Source organism: Elephantulus edwardii, unplaced genomic scaffold (assembly GCF_000299155.1).
Source record: "Elephantulus edwardii isolate Elephantulus edwardi_28Jun2011 unplaced genomic scaffold, EleEdw1.0 scaffold00304, whole genome shotgun sequence".
NCBI lineage: Eukaryota > Metazoa > Chordata > Mammalia > Macroscelidea > Macroscelididae > Elephantulus > Elephantulus edwardii.
Window position 1 is genome coordinate 153,820 of NW_006400054.1, and position 18,852 is coordinate 172,671.

The 18,852-nt window shown below is 48.8% G+C and overlaps 1 protein-coding gene across 1 annotated transcript in view; it reads right to left on the reverse strand.

Moving 5' to 3' along the window:
* Positions 1-11,957, reverse strand: part of RIMBP2 (RIMS binding protein 2) — a 58,832-nt gene extending 46,875 nt beyond the window's left edge. Inside the window, exons 1-2 of the mRNA XM_006900971.1 lie at positions 11,874-11,957; positions 1,574-1,678 (exon numbers count right to left, since the gene is read on the reverse strand). Of these exons, the coding sequence (XP_006901033.1) occupies positions 1,574-1,675 (102 nt within the window). The 5' untranslated portion in view covers positions 1,676-1,678; positions 11,874-11,957. The remainder of the gene's footprint in view (positions 1-1,573; positions 1,679-11,873) is intronic.
* Positions 11,958-18,852: the final 6,895 nt, after the last annotated feature.

Here is an 18,852-nt window from a genome sequence, read left to right on the forward strand (position 1 = left end):
AAGTGAATGCACCCTGTGGGCACCAACTAAGGACCTCCTGTGAGCTGGAAATTGGATAAAAAAAATCCTGAGGCGGCTGTTGGATAGGTAAGGAAACCACGAGATAGATGGGCTGGGAGACAATCAACTAGGTGGGGAGACCATCAGATCTGTGAGGAGACCATCAGATAGGCGGGGAGACCATCAGACAAGTGGGGCGAGTGTCAGATCTGTGAGGAGACCATCAGACAAGAATGGAGACCATCAGACAGGCAGGGAGAGTGTCAGATAGGTGGGGAGAGCGTCAGGTGGGGAAACTCTCTATGACAGAAATGACCCAGGTGTGCAGTCAGGCTGTGAACTAGCCTGACTAGCTGGAAGAAGGGGTCAGTACATAAGGCAGGAGGACTGGTCACTCCCATTGTGGTCATCAAAAGACTCACTGCAGTCCAAGCCCCTGTCACTATAAACCTGCCTGACCTGCACATGGGATGTTTTCTTTGTGAACATCAGAAGTTAATGAGATTATACAGAATAGGATGGGTCATCTAATCACATCCCCCAGGCACTCCGAGGAAGACAGGCAGGCAGTCTGCTTCCACAAGGATTTACAGCCCCAAGAGCCTGGTGGAGGGTCACTGTCAGTCAAAATTAACCGGACAGAAGACAGTGGGCTCGGCTTTGATTAACTGAAAGGTCATCTGTTCCAATTCACCTGCTCCTTGGGAGAAAGAGGAGGCCCTCTGCTTCTGTAGAGGTGACAGCCTTGGAAAACCCATGGGGCCCATCAGCTTGGTCCTTGCTCACTTGACACCACATGGAGCAAACCCTCCCCCACCCCGATAACAGACATGACCTGAAATGACTCTTTCGCAGCCTCACCCTGGCCCACCGAGTGGGTGCACCACCATTTACCCCCTGGAGCACCAACATTCTTAAATTCAATAACACCACCACACAGACCACAAACTGCCAGAACACACACTTGGAAGAGGTGCATCTGCACCTCCCGAGAAATGTGGATGGAGAGACTTCATCTCAGCTGCTTTGGGGCATGTGGTCAGGCCGTTAGTCTGAAGTTACCACGTTGATAAACTAGAGAGTTAGGGAAGACGAGGAAGTCCCTCCAGGGGTTAGAGTGACACAGGAACCGGAACAAAGTGCACAGCAGTGATGGTGAGGTGGGGCAGGGCCCCCGAGGTTTAGATGTGTTGTTCTTGGGGTCACTAGGTCATTCTGCCTCACTCAGTCTCCAGCCACACTATGTCCTGCCCCCACAGAGCCTTCTGCTTGAGCGCTGCCAGAACCCCGGGCACACTCCCTGCAGCGCCAAGCCGACTGGGGTGAAGCCATCAGCTCGTCCCTCTCCGGAGCGCGTGGGTGGGCCGCTCTCTCTCCAGCAACCGCCCAGCCTCCAGCGTTGCACGCTCCCATCTGTGAGCTCAGGACCGGAACACGGGTAGTTGCGGGAGGACTCAAAGGGACGCGGGGACCCAAAGGCGAATCTGGGCGCTGTCTGCAAGGAATACGGGGCCCCCTGTGTGCGCAGCCACCCTCCTGCCCTGGCCCACGCATCCCAGTGGTTCTCTCTCACCTTCTGCAGAAGCTCGATTTCCTGCTGCTTCGCGGTGAGAACGGCCAGGGCGTGCTCATGCTCCACCTCCAGCTGCTGCCGCCGTTCCGCGGCCTCTCGCATGTGCTGTGGGGACAGGAGGGGACAGGCTCCGCTCAGCGCTGCGTCGGGAGCGGGAGCCGCCAGCCGCGCCTCTGACTCAGCCGGGGGCGGAGGACCACACGCCGCAGCCGCCCCTCCGGCTCGGCGCCTCCCAGCAGACAGAGCCCGGCCAGGCTGCCTGAGCCCCCAACCCCGCTCTGAGCGAGACCCTGCTGCCCAGAGAGCCCACCCCTGCGGGCGTGCACCCCAACCAGCGCTAGGGTGGAGCGGGGTCTCATGCAGGAGTCACTTTGTTTTTTTCCTCCCTTAGAAAAGAAGATCTCTCACATCTCTGTACGGCAGGTCCTTAACGGACATCCAAACCCCAACCCCCAAAGCCCACAGCCATCCAGCAGATACTGATAGACAATGCCTCCATGCTCCTCGCGGGACAGAGGGCTGCTGTCCCCCGGGCTTTTGCAAGCTATGAGCCTGGGGAAGCAGACCGCTTCCTCTTTCTCCCTCAGAGCAAAATCACTGACCGACCTCTGTACCATCAGGACTCTTGACAAATGACCTTGATCTTTCCCTACATATCAAAGACTTGGCTCTTATTTAAGTCATGTTTTACCTACATCAGAGGGATTCCAGTGACTGGCCTTTCCCCAGACCTTTCTTCTGAGGTGGCACTGAGCAGGCCAGAACCTCTAATCTTCGTGGTAGACATTTGTGCCACCTCAGGGTCTACTGATGAACATTAGCAGTGCCAGTCTGTGAGGTCCAGTGACCAGAAGGGGGACACGCATGGCTGGGACGGGCTGTCACACAGTTCCAGCTGCTAGGACACTCTCCAGGGCCTGCAGATGCCCGAGAGCCTGGCCACTACTGCTGGCATCAGTGTCACCTGGGCTTGAACTTGGTGATGTGTTTATTTTATACATTATACAACAGCAAAGATATCAAAATGATATTGTTATAGATGTTAGCCAACATATTACATAGAGCATTACAGAATTTATATACAGATGATGTCATTTATATAAACGGAGGCCTCATGGTACAGTGGTTATGTCCTTGGTTGCTAACTGAAAGGCTGACAGTTCGAACTTGCCAGCTGCTCCTGAGGAGGAAGAGAAGGCCGCCCCCAATGAGTGACAACTTTGGGACCCTGGTGCAGCAGCCCCCTCTGCCTACACAGTCACTGTGCATTAGCATCAGCTTGAATGTAGCAGGCTCTGTTTCTGGCATATAGACACGTGTGTGTTACCTTTTTTAATATTTCTGGTGGCCTTTCTACAGGGAGTTGCGCAGCTAATCCAAACACCCTGCCTCTCTGGTAGTTCAAATCCATTAGCAGCTACTCTGGAGAATGATGGGAAATCTTGCACGCAATTTACAGTCTCAGAACCCAGTGAAAGGCCAGCTCTGAGTCAATTCCAGTTCAATGGTCATGACTTGTTTGTTTTTAGACCATGTGTTGGTTGTGGTTCCTTTCGTGTTGCTGTGATGCCTGAATCTATGTCACTAATATTTCAAATTCCAAAAAGTCATCTGGGGTGGATCAGTTTCAATGGAGCTTCCCAGACTAAGACTAGGAAGAAAGGTCTGGCAATCTACTTCTGAAGCATCAGTCAGCAAAAGCCTATGAAACACAGAATACTGTCCCAGACCAGCTTGCTTACTCTGCACACATCACTAATCAGCTGACAGAGAAAGAACAGGGTGGTAAGTTTAATGGAGAGTCAGTACGCACGAGGGACACTGTTTATGAGATGTGACACAGTGACCATAGCAATGGCTTAGACACACTGACAAACAGGGATGGTGTAGCATTAGGCAATGTTTCACCTGTCACACTTCAGGTCATCATGCACTAAGGCCAACTCAACAACTAATGACGTGTGTACGTGTATACATATTTATGTTAAGTGTATACAGACCTATACATGTGTATCTGAACATGCATGTGTATACATCTGTGTGTGCATGTGGACACAGTGCATATATTCTTATGCACATATACCTGCGCATGTGTTCATGCATATCATCACGTAGTCACCTATGAACGTGTCTTTCAGGGGCTTTTGGTAGCAGAGTGGTTTAGCATTCGCCTAGTAAGACAAAGGTTGCTTGTTAGAATCCACCAGTTGTTCCACGGGAGAAAGATGTGGCAGTCTGTTTCCATAAAGATTACAGCCTTGGAAATTCAAGGGGCTGTTTTTTTACTTTTCTGTTCTGTTCTGGAGGGTCACGCTGAGCCACAACTGATTCGACAGCCGTGTGTTTCAGTGTGGTTTGTGTATGTGTACTGCTATCCCTCGTGCCAGTCTGTGATTCTGACTCACGGCATACCCAGTGGACTGAGCAGAACTGCCTCTCGGGGTGTCCAAAGCTGTGCAAACAGACTGCACATCTTTCTCCTGTGCAACAACTGCACAGTTTAAACCACCAACCTCTGTTAGCAGTCAACTCCTTTAACCAGTGCACCCTGCTTCTTGCTCCTATGTGCCATTGAGTTGTCGGTGACTCATAGTGGCCCGGTGTACATTAGCTCAGAACCCTGCCCTACCCTGAGCCAATCTCATTGTCTCCAACAGACCTAATCCCATTTCTCCAGTCACTGAATCAACCCATCTCCTCCAGGGTCTTCCTCTCCTGGGCTGTCCCTCAGCACTTCAAGGACTAGTCCCTCCTGGCCACATGCCCAAAGTATGAGAGACAGAGCTTAAAAATCCTCGCCTCCAGGGAGCAGCTTGGTTTCACCCTCTCCAGGCCAGACTATTTGTTCTCCTGGCAGTATGTTCAACACTCTTCTCCAGCACCACACTCAAAGACATAGATCGTTCTTCTGTCATCGAGCTCTCTGATGCATAGTGAGTAACTGTGAAGACCATGGCATGAGCAATGATGGATCTTAAAGTGTATGAGGTCCAATAATTGCATCTCCCCAGGCAGAGCAAAGAACTGGGATGGTTATCAAAGATGTATGGAGAGAAACAGTACAGAGGTTGGAGAGACCACATGAAAGTTAAGAGTCAGATTCCATGGTCTTCAGACCAGAAGAACTTAGATGGTGCCTGATTACCATTACCAACCCCTCTGACTGGGATAAGAATAGAAAGTCCTGGAAAGAGAGGCAGGAAAAGGGTAACGAAGCTCAAAATTACAAGAAAGATCAGGCTTACTGAGATTATGGCCCTAAGGGCAAGCCTGGAACTCAATTTACCCTCATGTCTCAGCTTCCAGTCAAACAACAGACAGGCCTATAAGGTGACCAGTGACACCAGAGATGATTGCACTCCTTAGAACAATCAACCAGCCGAGAGCAAAGGGCAGCATTCAACCAGGCAAAGCTCAGAAGGCAGGAAGGGAAAGGAAAGAAGGATGAATGGAAACAGGACACAAAGAGAAGGAGTGGGAGAAGTGCTGTTTCATGGAGGGGACTGCAAAGAATGTCACGGAACAAAACGTATATGACTTGTGAATGGAAAGTCTATTTGTTCTGTCAATATTCACCCAAATCACAATAAGAAGTTAAAGAAAAATAGGCTGACTAGTCAAAAGGCTGGCCATTCAAGTCTACTCTGAGGCACCTCAGAAAAAAAGACCTGGCAATTCACTGCGAGAATAATCAGCCACTGAAAACCGTAAGGAACACATTCAACTCTGACACACACGAGGCTTAAATAAGTCAGAGTCCACCCAGCAGCAAGTGACTCGACGGCACATACCACCATCCAACCACCACCCAACAACAGCTTGTTTGGGGGACACCAGGTGTCATGCCAAGCCCACACACCCAGTAGTTTAAGCTAAGGTGGGTTCTGGGTCACTGTCCTACAAACAGGGCATCAGGTTCGGTCACTGAGGCCCCCTGCTCCTGGCCACACCACTGGAAAGGAGCAGGGACTGGGCACCATCTGGTCAATGGATGAGGTAACTTGCAAATGACCCTCACCCTGAGCTACCACGAGGGGCAGATGAGAGGTTTAGACTCCAATTAGCCAACCTGGCTTGGACGAACAATTCAGCAGCTGCTTAATTATACTATTGTTCAGGCTAATTCTTGTACTTCTGTTTATTTTGGAAGTGGGCACTGCCAAACACAGCCTGTGTAATCTTTATTTAGTGTTGGGAAGGAAGTTATTAGCAGAAGGAGGAGACCATCTTCCTTAAAGGATTCATTTGGAATGGGACCCAAATTCACAAATGGTACCACTGAGCTGTGGTGAGCTTGGGGTGCTCATGGAGACAGAAGTCAGATACCTCCATGGGCACTATTATGGATTGAATTATGTCCCCCAAAATATGTTTTTGCATGGCCATGATGCTCAGAGTTTGTGCTGCAATGATGTAACTAACGTGACAGTCATGTAATGATCCCCGTGACCTGATAAGGCAATCAGTTGTACCAGGATTAATGGAGGGCTATAGACAGCTCTGGTGACCCAGTGGTAAGAAGCTGTGAGGCAGTCCTGAAGGTTTGAATCCTGATGGTTTGAACCATCAGCTTCTCCATGGGAGAAAGATGGGCAATCTCTCCCATGCTATTAATGCCTCTGAAAATGGAGTGGAGGGTCAGCTATGGGTCGGTTCCAACTTGACAGACACGACAACAAGAACAATCCTATAAGAGCCCTAACTTGATTTAAGGAGTTTTCTTGGGATGTGGTCTTTTGTATTATAAAAAACAAAAGGAGAGAAGTGGGCAGACGGCAGCCACTGAGGAAGAAGAGCCAGGAGCGAAGCGTACCTTCCAGACCCAAGTTCCTGCGCTGACAACCTCCCAGATCCAGAAGACTCAAGTCAAGACAAATGGAGATCTCCAAGGAGCAGCCCTGGGATGCTGAAAGGAAACAAGAACCTTCCTCCTAATCTGTGAGAAGACCCTCCTCAGAGCCAGCACCCTGAATTCAAACTTCTGGCCTCCTAAACCATGAGAGAATAGATCTGTTTGTTAAAGCCATCCACTGTGGTTTTCTGCCACAGCACTAAAGAGCTACTGTCTATCATCATCTCTTCTAACTCTGCCTCATCATCTGCTTCCCTTCTCAAAAGCTCTTAGAAGGGTCCTCTCTGCTCGCTCCAGCTCCAGTCTGTCTCCATCCAGCCTCTTCCTCCTCCATCTTTGAAATCCCCCTCTGAAGGGGACCAAGGATCTCGTCATTGTCTAATCTTGCTGTCACTTCTATGTATCCACCCAGAAAATTTCTCAACATCACTTGACACAGGGACCTCCTGAAACTCTCCTTTCTTGGTCCCTGGAGCTACATGTTTGGTCTGGACTTCTTCCCTTGACCTCCGCTATCAGTCTTTTTGCTCTTTTTTTCCTGGATTGCCCATCCCTGCTTGATCTGTAAACGCTGAACCATCACTGCTTCATTGATAGTCCTTCCTAAGGGGGACCTTGGTTCCACAATTCCACATTCATTATCTATCTCCACATTCCTAACACCCCATCCCATTTGTCCCTGCATCATACTGCAGTGGCTTGAGTGTCACTGTCATGCTGGAAGCTGTGTCACAGTGATTTCAAATACCAGCAGGGTCACCCATGGTGAATAGGGTTCAGCAGAGATTCCAGACTAAGAGAGACTGGAGGGAATGGCCTGGAAATCTTCCAAAAATCCACCAGTGAAAATGATATGAATCTCAACAGAACACTGGCTTAGTCGCTTTGGCTGTATCATTAGGCAGGTTCGGAAGAAGACTTTGCGTTTAGTGAAGAGGAGGGTCAGTGCTATTGAGGGAGATGGTTGGTGAGATGGATTGGCACAAAAGCCAAAGCTGTGGACTTGAATATGACTGTGCACCATGCCACTCTGTTGTTCATGAATCACCGTCAGCTCACTGCATGATGTGCATCCATATATCATCGATCCACCACCCATCCACCATCCATCTACCTACTATAGCTCTAGTGATATGCCACCTGTCTTTAATCTACCCATTATCTATCACCCAGATAGACATGTATTCACCTATCTCTTCAACTCTCTGTCCATATAACCATGAATTCATCTATCATTTAGTCATCATTAGTCAATCCACCTATTGATCTCTTCATCACCTATTTAATCATCATTCATCAATATATCTATCATCCATCAATCACCCATCATCCATCCATCCATCCATCCTCACCTGTCCATCACCCATCTCCCCATCTCTCACCCAACATCATCCATTAATCCATCTATTCATCCATTCATCTATCTCTTCATCTACACATCTATTTATATCCCTCATTCCTCATCAATCCAACTTTCATCCATATATCTTTCATTCATCCACCTATCTATCACATATCCATCCATCTCTCCGTTTATCACCCCTTCTAAACATTATCCAGCCAGTCAGCCTTATCTATTATGCACCCATCCATTCATGTAACACCATCCATCCATTAATCTATACCATCTGTCCCTCCATTAATCTATACTCCATCCATCCATCTACTCACCTATCTATCTCTCCTCCCATCATGCATCTACCATACTCTATCCTCTTATCATCTTTCTAAATCTAGGGGAACATGACACGTTCCAGGAGACGATCTCCTATCAGAAAAGCAGTAAGGATTATGCAAGAATTTTCTGTCTAAAAGGTTTTTTGCCAGTAGCTGTTTTATTTTTAAAGAAGGGATATTTATAGCCAGATGCTGACATTAACACCAGCACTTAAGTACCCCACAAATGCCAAGACATCACTTCTCCAGGAAGACATGGTGTGATGAGGAGTGAATGAACGTGCAACAGATTGAATTATCTCCTAATGTTAGATCAAAGTTGGCTTGGTCTTCTGCCTTGGACGTGGTCTTGCCTGAGCGAACTGATTACAGGCAACACAATTCCCCTTTCAGGAGTCAACAGTAACACATTTAATGTCACATTAGTGGGATGTGCCTGCACAGTGGAAATACAGACGCCTTCGTGCCCAAGCACCCTTTCGTCAGCACCTGGAGAGTGAATGCAGCCATCTGCCAAAGAATCTTCAAAAACAGGAAGAGGAGCCACCACTGAGAGCTGCCTTGTTTTCAAATGCCATGAGACTCCCCATGCCATCCACACAGCGAGCAGGAACATGAACAAGAGGCTGAGGGAAATATACTTCACCCAAGTTCCTCCGTCTAAAGAATCTGTGTATGGCACGAACGGTGAGGCTCCTGGCTGTGAACCAGAACACTAGTGTTTGACAGTGGCCCCTCAGAAGAAATGTCCAGGATTGTAGCTTCGAAACAGCAGCCACCAAAAAATTCTCTGGTGGAGGGAAGAGCAGTTCAATCTGAATATCCGCGGGGTTGCCACAAGTGGGAATCAACTAGACAGTGATAATCTGTGAGTAGCGTCCACACTGCACACCACAATGAGGACCATTCTCTGGAAGCATGAGGACGTGGTTGGCCAGACCTGCATCCAACTGTCAGTACTGTCCTCTCAGGCTGTATGCTTTGAATGAGCTATGTCCTCTCTGAGCCTCTACTCCTTGTCTATGCAATGGAGAGAAAGAACTCCAATCCCCAAGGATGCTGTGAGAACCAGGAGAAGCACAACATTCAAAATGATTTGTAGTGACCACATTTAATGCTGACATCAGTAAGTTTGCTCTGTTATTGTCGTCGGGTGCTTTTGAGTCAGAATCAACCCACAGCTGACCCTCCAGTGGCTTTTCAGAGGCAGCTTAATCACATGAGAGGAAAATGTTCATCTTTCTCCTGCAGAGCAGCAGGTGGATTTGAACCATGTGCCTTCAGGATTGCAATGCAGCTTCTTACCACTAGGCCACTAGAGCTCCCTTTGTTTACTCTAGGGTTACCATTCATTATGTGAAGTCATGGTAGTGTAGTAGTTAATGAACTCAGCTGTCAACTGAAAGGTTGGGGGGTTCACACACCCCAGATGCTCTGTGAGAGAAAGTGCAGCAGTCTGTTTTCTTGAAGATTACATCCTACATAAGACTACGTCTTTCATAGGACTATATACATCCTACATAAGACTATGTCCATCCTGCATTAAAACTACATCCTATGGAACTGTTCTGCCCCACCCTACAGGGGTTCCCATGAGTTGGTATAAACTTAGTGACAGTGGCTGGGCTGTGGTGTGGTTATGTTTTGAGTATTCATTAAATGTTTGCCCCAGAGATGCCCAGAATAAAGGTCCTGGTGATCTACTTCTCCACAATTAGCCTCTGACAACACTGAGGAGCTCACAGTTCTACTGTGAACACACAATGGGGTCACCGTGAGTCAAGGTCAACTGGACCACAACTAGGTTTTGTTTTTCTTTTTTGTCTCCCTTTAAAACATAGACTCCCAGGGTCTAAGTTTGCTCACTGTTGCATTGTCCCAAACCAAAAATCTAAACTCTGCTTTGAAGTTACTCTAGCATAGTGGTCAACTCATCACCAGTGAGGAAGAACCGACTCGTGGCTGACCTTCCATCAAGTTTCCAAAGGCGTAAGCCACGCGGGAGGAGACTGCCCATCTTTCTCCTGGTAACCACCAGAGGTACCATCTTTGAGTCAGCAGTACAACTCCCTAAAGACTCCGCCACCAGGTCCCTCATGAGACTAGCAGGAGCAGAAGACATCTTTATGAAAGAATGAACTAGAAGGTTTTAGACTTTCCAGAGCTGAGCATTACTTGTATTCTGACAGAGCATGGAAATTTAGGGATGTAGATTTATAAGGCAATGGAGTTTGTCACAGACTCCACCACTCGCTGATTCTAAGGTTTGCCATGCTTTTTTTATTATAATAAAGAAATAGTTACCTGAAGCGACAAAACTAAAGATAGGCAGAGGTGCTATGGTCTTCAAGAAAAATTGGAGAAAATAGAAATCTTTTTGGAAGGTAGTAATAAGCAAATAAAATGTGCTTCTCACACTTACTTCTATCATCTGCTGGGTATTTGAGTCAGTGACCCCTCAAAGTTTCAGCAATGCCACTGATATACTTACTATATTGTTGTTGTTGGGTGTCCTCTACTCCAATGCATAATGACTCCAATGTACAACAGAACTAAGCCCCGCCTGGTCCTGCACCATCCTCACAGCCTCTACTGTGTGAGAGAGCCTTGGGGCAGACACTGTGCCACTCTATCTCACTCAGGACCTTCCTCTCTTTTGCTGACCCTCTATTTCCCAAGCATGCTATCCTTGTCCAGGGACTGATCCCTCTTGATAATGTGCCCAAAGTACACAAGACAAACTTTCACCATCCTCACTCTAAAACGGATTCTGGTTACCCTTCTTCCAAGGAAAAGTATGTGCTTTTGGGCAGTCCAGGGTCTATTCCATACTCTTCACTAGCACCACAATTCCAAGGCTTCAGTTCTTCCTTGGTTCTCATTGTCTAACTTTTACATGCATATGAAGCAACTGAAAATACCACAGTGCGGGTCAGGCACACCTCAGTCTTCAGAGTATATTCTTTCTCTTTAGCACTTTAAAGAGGCCCTTGGCAGAAGATGTGCCCAATTAAATGTACTATTTGCTGTCTTAACAACTGCCTCCATGGAATTTAAAAAACACAACAACAACAAACCATCAGCAAGTGTGACATATTACTGTTTTTCTTAGTCATGAAATGTATGTGATGAAAGTAATGTGTGTACTTGTGGTAGAACCAGACATGATGCTGGTTTTGCTCATTTTATAAAACTTCCCCAATGAGAATCCATTAAAACATAACTTGCACTGAAAAACAAGAAAGCTAACAAATTCATTCTGCTCAACTCAATGACACTAGTAAGAAGTCAGCCCACCATTAAATATTGACAGGGATCCCAGCTCATCAGAAATGCATGAGGGGTATCCAATTACCTGCTCCCTGATAAAGCAATTTTCTGAGTTTGCTATTCTCTTTATAACAAAGGTCGTTAAACATCTGAGAACGACTTAAAATTCATGCAGTTGGAGAAACCACTACAATAGCCCCAGTCTGTAACTCAAGTAAGCTCCATTTCCATTCAGGACGCTGTCTCACCTCCGCTGCTCAGCTGTGTTTAACATCCTAGGAGATGGAAATGCATAATTGGTTTTACAGGCTCACCTCCAGACACAATCGGATCCCATTATTTATTGCCCTCTGCAGCATAAAGGGTACACACGGTCCCCAGAGCCCAGGATTTTGGTGATGGCATCAACAAAGGGTTTTTGCCACTTTCCACACTGGACCGCAGCCCCTCCTTGAGCTGACCCCAAGAATGGCTGGCAGAGCCCAGACAGTACTGTCCTACCTTCAACACCTGTTCTAGGTTCTCCAGCTTGGCTTGGAGCTGGCGCTTCTCCTTCACAGCCAAATCACGTTCCTTAGTCACTAACGTGAGCACGTGGGTAAGCCGACCATGTTCTACTTTGCGCTGTAAAGAGAAAGGACAAGAGAGGGAGACTCATCACAGGGTGTACAAGATCACAGTGGACATCTGTCCCCAGCCAGCCTCTACCACTTCCCGAGATCCTCTTCTCAAATCTCCCCTCACTCAGTCCATGGATGTCATGGGTTAGTCCATTCCCATTCCAGGTAGAGCGTGACTCACTGTTCCCTCCCTTCTTCTTCCCAGTCTCACATCCCTAGCCTCAGAGGTTGAACTGTATTTGGGAATGTGACTCTCACTTGGTCAATCAACGTGAGGAGAGATCAACCTCCAAGAGAGATTGGCTGGATCGGGAGGGATAAAGGACCTCCGTCACACCCCTGGATGTGTGGGGGGACCTGGGAGGAAAATTACGCTGTCGGGGTTCATTCTACTTGGGTCAACTCTCACCACCCTTGGAAGCTGCCCTTGAGAAATCAAATGATGTCATGCACTGGACAAGCCTGCAGCAAAAGTCCCTCTTAAAGGATTAGAAAGCAAAGATGTCACTTTGAAGAGTAAGGTGCACCTCACCCAAGCCATCATCTTTTCAAACAGACTTACATGCACGGGAAAGTTGGAAAATTTAAAAAGGAAACTCAAAGAATAACTAATGCATTTAAATTGCCAAAGAATACTGCATATACCATGAAATGTCAGGAAAGTTAACAACTTGGTTTTCAAACAAGTGCAGTTGGCACGTTTTTAGAGGAGTAGATGGCCAGGCTAACTGGCTCACCTCGGACACTTCATCAGTAAAGACCGACCCCTAGACAAGGACATCACGCCTGGAAGGCAGCAGACTAGCAAATGCAAGGGAAGCTCTCAATAATATGAGGATGACACAGTGACTGAAACAATGGACTCAGACATACCACTGACCACACCAATGGTCACACAAGGCAAGAGGGCAGAGCCAAAGGACAAAGCCCAGCTCCACAACATGTCAGGGTTTGGGCTGGGGTCCAGGTGCTCCCATGAGGCTCCATCACTGCAATGAGCCACAGAAATGAGTCACAGTGAGGGTGTCACACCCCCCAGACTTGCGAAGCACCTGGACCCTGGGTTTATTATAAAAGATATATCTTGGCAGCAACAGCATAAGGTAGGGGCTGCAGAAAACATCCAGCAGTGGCTACTGCAGTGGGAAGAACCACACACACAGGCCCCCAGATCCGCAGAGACAGTCTCCCCATTTAAATGTACTTGACCGAGCCCTTTAAGGCAGGGAATTAAGAAAATGGAAATGTTTCCTTGGCTGATGAAGTAAGTGACTGAGTCCTCAATCTTAAAAGGTATTGAACACATCTCCTTTTCACTCTGGCCTGGACACCCAGCTCATTTGTCTCCTTCCACGGGGCGCTGGCCCTCGGGGATTCAATCCAATATTGCAGACCACCCAGCTTCACATTTATACCCAAGACCAGTCATTTCTGAGCAGGCGTGGGGAGATTGCTGACCACACTCCTCAAAAACCATGATTTTAAAATGAAAGCAAACCCCAACTGTCAGCACAGAGCTGTGATCCACTGCTTTTCATTCTCATTTTTCCTGGAAGGATCACCAGGCCTTTCTTCCAAAGTATTTCTGGGTGTGTTTAACTGCCAATCTCGAGGTCAGCAGTAGTTTGTAGCCTATCCAGCTGCTAACAGGAAGGCCAGTAGTTCAAATCCACAAGCTGTTCTCTGGGGGAAGAAAGGGGTCACAATGATTCAGAATGGACTCTACATCAGTAGATTCATTGGGGTTTAAGTTTTTCTTCCAGGGATTCCTACTCATATAGTCCAGAGCCTGAAAACCAACCTCACTCTGAACCAGCAGAATCAAAAAGCAGACTGTCAACAACAAGGTTCAGAATAGGGACTGGGGCCCCCACAGTCTTTCTGGAAGCAAGCAGGTCCTTGTGCCTCAGCAGGTGTGTGGTGATGATGAGTCCCTCTCCCCTGAGGGATCTGGTGCAAAGGCTGAATGAATGCTTTCTAGTCCCTGCCCATCTGCCTCCCCTCTTCACCCTGAGACACAAAGACTCTTCACACAATGCAGTCCTGGGCGCATTGATATAGTTACTGCGCCACTCCATGTCATTGAGGCGATGCTCTTTCTCCAACCCTCCCACCTTTCCCAGTAAGATGTCTTTCCCAAGGACTGCCCCCTCCTGGGTACATGCCCACAGTATGTGAGGTGAAACATCACCATCTTTGCCTCCAAGGAACATCCCGGCTATACTTCCTTCCCAACTATGTCTGGGTCATTGCCGTTAGGTGCCATTGAGGCATGTGTGACCCTAACAACCTTATGAACAACAGATCTGAACTCTAGCCTATTCGACATCATCTTTATCATACCCAACACACTTGAGCTCACTGTCACAGTCACTTTCAAGAGCACAGAGAGACTGGCCAAGGGGGAGGGCGTATGCTGGGGGGTGAGGGCATATGCTGGGGGGTGAGGGGTGAATACTGTTTAGCTGGCGCACGGTCCATCCTTCTCAGCTTCTCTCTGAGCTCCCCACAAAGCTGGAGCCACCTCCAGGATATGACAGGAGAGTCCAGCCCCGCAGCTGCCTCCAGGTTACTCCAGTTACTTGGGAGGAACTTAGCCTAAGGAACAGGCATTCCTGCATCAGCCCTGCCTGCACCCAGCCCCAGCAGCCCTGTCCTCACCTGCCCCGGACACCAAAGCCCCACCATCATCCCACACCTTTCTGTTTACAAAGCACACCCAGTGTGAGGGAGTTCTTCAGAGCCTTTCCTGAGCACATGTTTGGAAAGAGAAGGGAGAGCACGGAGGATGGGCAGAGCATGTAGAAGATTCAGTGGGGAGGTGAGGGATAAGAAAAACCATCCTTTAAGGGAAGAAGATCAAACAGGAAGGTGGAAACACAAGTGTCAAGAAAGCTACCAGCTTTATCATCAACTGTGAGAACTGGGGTTTCCTAAAATATTTCTTGACTAGCAATTGCCCTGGACCCCACAATTTGTTCAGTTTCAAGGTAGTGGGAAATGTTAATGTGCACAGGTGCTCATCAAAAGTTAGCAGGTTCAAATCCACCCAGAGTTGATTCAGAGAAAAGTCCTAGCCATTTGCACCCAAAAGTAACAACCAAAAAAAAAAAAATCCCTCTCAAAAACAGCACTATCCAGACACACTCGGGGTCCCAGGAGTCAGAACCTGCCTACCAGTAAACATCACTGTTATTGTTTGTGTTGTTTTTTAAACAACAATCCACTTAGATAGCTGGTAGATCAGATAAAGAGTACTGTGAAGAGTTCTAAACTTGATGGAAAAAGGCCCCTTCGCTTCCTAAACATGCCTCTGGAAACTCTATGAACTTTGATGAATGACGATAGTTATAGAAAGGCTTCAGGCCTTTTGTTCATAGGGTCACTATGAGTCATGTGACTCGATGGCAAGCAACAACAACATATGTACATATCACATATGTCAGCTACAGATCCTAAGTGTGAACTCAGTTAATTTCCACATCTGTATGGCAATTCATAGTAAAGGGGGGGACAAGGAAGAATGGGAGCCTTTAAGTTGTGGTGTTTGGAGAAGAGTGCCGAATATCTATGGACTACCAAGAGAAAAAACACATCTAACCAGGGTGTTCCTTAGAGGCCAGGACAGACAGTGAAACTTCACCTCACACCTCCTGGGCATGCTGTCAGAGAGGTCAGTCTTTGGAAACCTGCCTCATGCTGGGCAAGGTGTTAGGTCCGTGGATGAAAAGAGACTCTTACGGAGCTGGACTGACACAGTGACCATGACAATGAATATGGCAGAGATCACGGCGAAGGTACAAGATAGGGCAGGATTTCTACTGTTTATAGTGCCACTACGAGCCACCGTCAACTTGACGCCACCCAAGTAAAAACACAGCAATTACAGTCTGTCCAGAGGCACACAGGAAGAAAAGTGTGGCAGTAGGCTTAATAAAAATAAAAGCCAATGAAAACCCCATGAAGCACACTTCTACTCGGACATCTGTGGGGTGACCAGGACCTGACATGAACTCCATGGCACCTGGTACTGTGTCCTATGACCTGTGGGAATGTCCATGCCTAGCATTGCTTCCATAAGGAATGACTTCCAAGGCCTCTGCTACTGAGGCATTACATTACTGTGGGAGTGGAGGTGGGGAGGACAGATAGACACAGAAACAAAGACAGGTGGAGATGGAAGAGAGGTGGCCTTAGGGGTCTGTGCTAAGACTGGGTGGCAGGAACACGAGGGCTCCGAAGATGGAGGCAGAGAGAGTATTAACAGAGAGAAACCCGACGTGGGGCCAAGCTTGGGCCCAGGATGGGACAGCAGGCTCGAGTGGGTGGGGCTCGTGGGTAACAGGTGCGGAGGCAGGTGATAAGAGGGCGGCCCTGGGCAGGAGCTCCAGGTTTATTTATGGAAGGCATGAGAAGAATTTCTCAGATGAGGGCTTCAACCCAGCTTACATTATAAACTCACTCCAGCTTCGAAGGACAGAGTGGAGAGACGGAAGGGCAGACCAGTCGGGGGACTGCTCCAGCACCCAGAGGGGCCCTGGTGGCTCAGTGGTTATGTCATTTGGCCGACTTTTTGGTTAGCAGGTCAAGCCCATCAGCTGCCCTGTGGGGTAAAGCGGAAGCAGTCTCTTCTGTAAAGAGTCACAGCCTTGGAAATCCTAGTGCACAGCGACAGTCCACTCTGTCCTGCAGCCTTTCCCCAAGTTGGAGTCCACCGGAAGTGGTGGGTTTGGCTCAGCAGCCAGACGAGAGCAGATGGCAGCAGAGATGGGGAGGGGGCAGTGTGGGCGTGTCTGGGGTGGCCTCAGCTCCTGGAGGTGGGTGTCAGGAGTGGCCCCAGTGCAGAGTTGGGAGCAGCCAGACAGATGGCGATGTCATGGAATGGGGTGAGAAAAACCCAGGGGGACTGTGGCTCAGGGAGTGGATGTGAGCAGTTCTGTACGGTCCTTCCTGGTCAGGCAATGGCACCTAGAGGGATCTGAGTATGTGACGTGAATGACATGTGAGAGGTGTTCCCTGTGGCAGGTCAAAGGGAGAAGCATGAGCAGCGTCTTGAGCCTGACCAGGGCCCTCCTCGCTTGTGGGTGTTCAGTGCCTGCACCCCTCTCCAGCTCTCCTGATCCCTGGAACTGGAGCTGCCAGTCCCTGCAGGCAGGCCCTGGGGGCGGATTCTTGGAGGACACTGTCCCCAGGTGCCAGCCTCATGCCCATGCTCCTAGGACAGATGGAGAAGGTGTGGCAAACATATTCCCCAGCGTCCAGGATGGTGCACTGGGCAAGTGAGAGGCCTAGCTACAAGGGGGTCGAGGTGGACTGGCAGGAAATGTGGAACAAAACTCGGTCATGAAAAAACCCAGGCTTCCTGGCCATCCAGGCTGGTGGAAGCCTTTGGACTGTGCGCATAAGTAGCTCTTCAGGCCTGGAACAAAACTTACCCCCTTATGGTTCAGCTGAACAAGACACGCCTATAAGGTGAAGCAGTAACAGCAGGGAGGCATGTGCTTAAAATAATCAACCACACACCCCACTGTCATCTATGAAGGGTGTGACAAAACCAAGCAAAACCAAACCCAAATGCCCTTGAGTTCACTGCAATTCACGGCGACCCTACAGGACAGTAGACAAATGTCCCCTGGTGACTCCAAGCCTGTCAATCACACAGAGCCCGTGGCGGTAAGGACGGTGAAACGTCGTCTCACATGCTTCCGGCATGTTGTCAGAAGGGGCTAGTTCTCAGAAAAAAACATCACGCTGGGTAAGGTGGAGGGTGAGCGTGAGAGAGGAAGACCCTCAACAAGATGGACTGACACTGTGGCTGGAACAAGGGACTGGAGTGTACCAGAGATGGTTAGGCTGGTGCAGGACTGTGCATGGTTTCGATCCGCTGTACATAAGGTCACTATGAGCTGGGGTCGACTGGACAGGACCTAGCAGCAACAATAAATGTGGAAGCAGACTCCCTCCTCTTTCTCCCACAAAGCAGCTGGTGGATTCAAACTGCCAAGCTTGAGGTTCTAGCTGAGTGCTTTAACCACTACACTACCAGCCCCCCTGTGCAGTGGGTACCGCCTCACAGCTGACCCCCCAGTAGGTTCTTCCATAGGAAGTGATCGCTCATCTCTCTCCCACACAGGAACTGGGGGATCTGACCCAGCAGAGAGGCACCACCTTTGGGTAACAACACAACTCGATGGGCTCCAGTGCCAGAGCCCCCAGTGTCCAAGAGCCAGACAAGAAGTCTGCGTTCTTACAAAGATGACAAAAATGAGGTGCGGAGACATGCAGGGAGCACGTGTTGGGGAAAATGGTGCTGAGATACCTGGCCCACTCACAGTTGCCTCAAGCCTTCAAACATACAAAATGCGGTGTCTGTGGGTGCATGCAGTAAGACGGGGGGTGCCTGCATCTTGTCTCCACCACCCAGATAGATATTCCATGCCAGCTGCTTAACTTGACAGAATCCATCTGCCCAAGGAAAGGTGGACAACCTCAGTCCAGGGTGTCATCATGCAAAGGGACAGAAATGCCACCATCTCCTCCCAGGTCAATCCCTGTCTCAGCCCAACATGAGATGACCTTTCAGCACCACTTAATACACTGTCCTCCCACTGCAAGGGGCCAGGAAGGAGAGTACTGAGGGGTGACAAACATCTTACAGTTCCTGCGCCCCATGCTCTGCTGTCCTCAAGTCCTGCTCCCAGCGACCCTGCAGGACTTGCCTGCAGGGCTTCCAGACTGTAAATCTTTATGGCAGCAGACGGCCTCAGCCTTCTCCTTCCGCGGGGCTGGTGGGCTAGAACCACACTGACCTTCTGGTTGGCAGTGCGTCTCTTGCATTCCACACTTCCAGATCAAGGCTA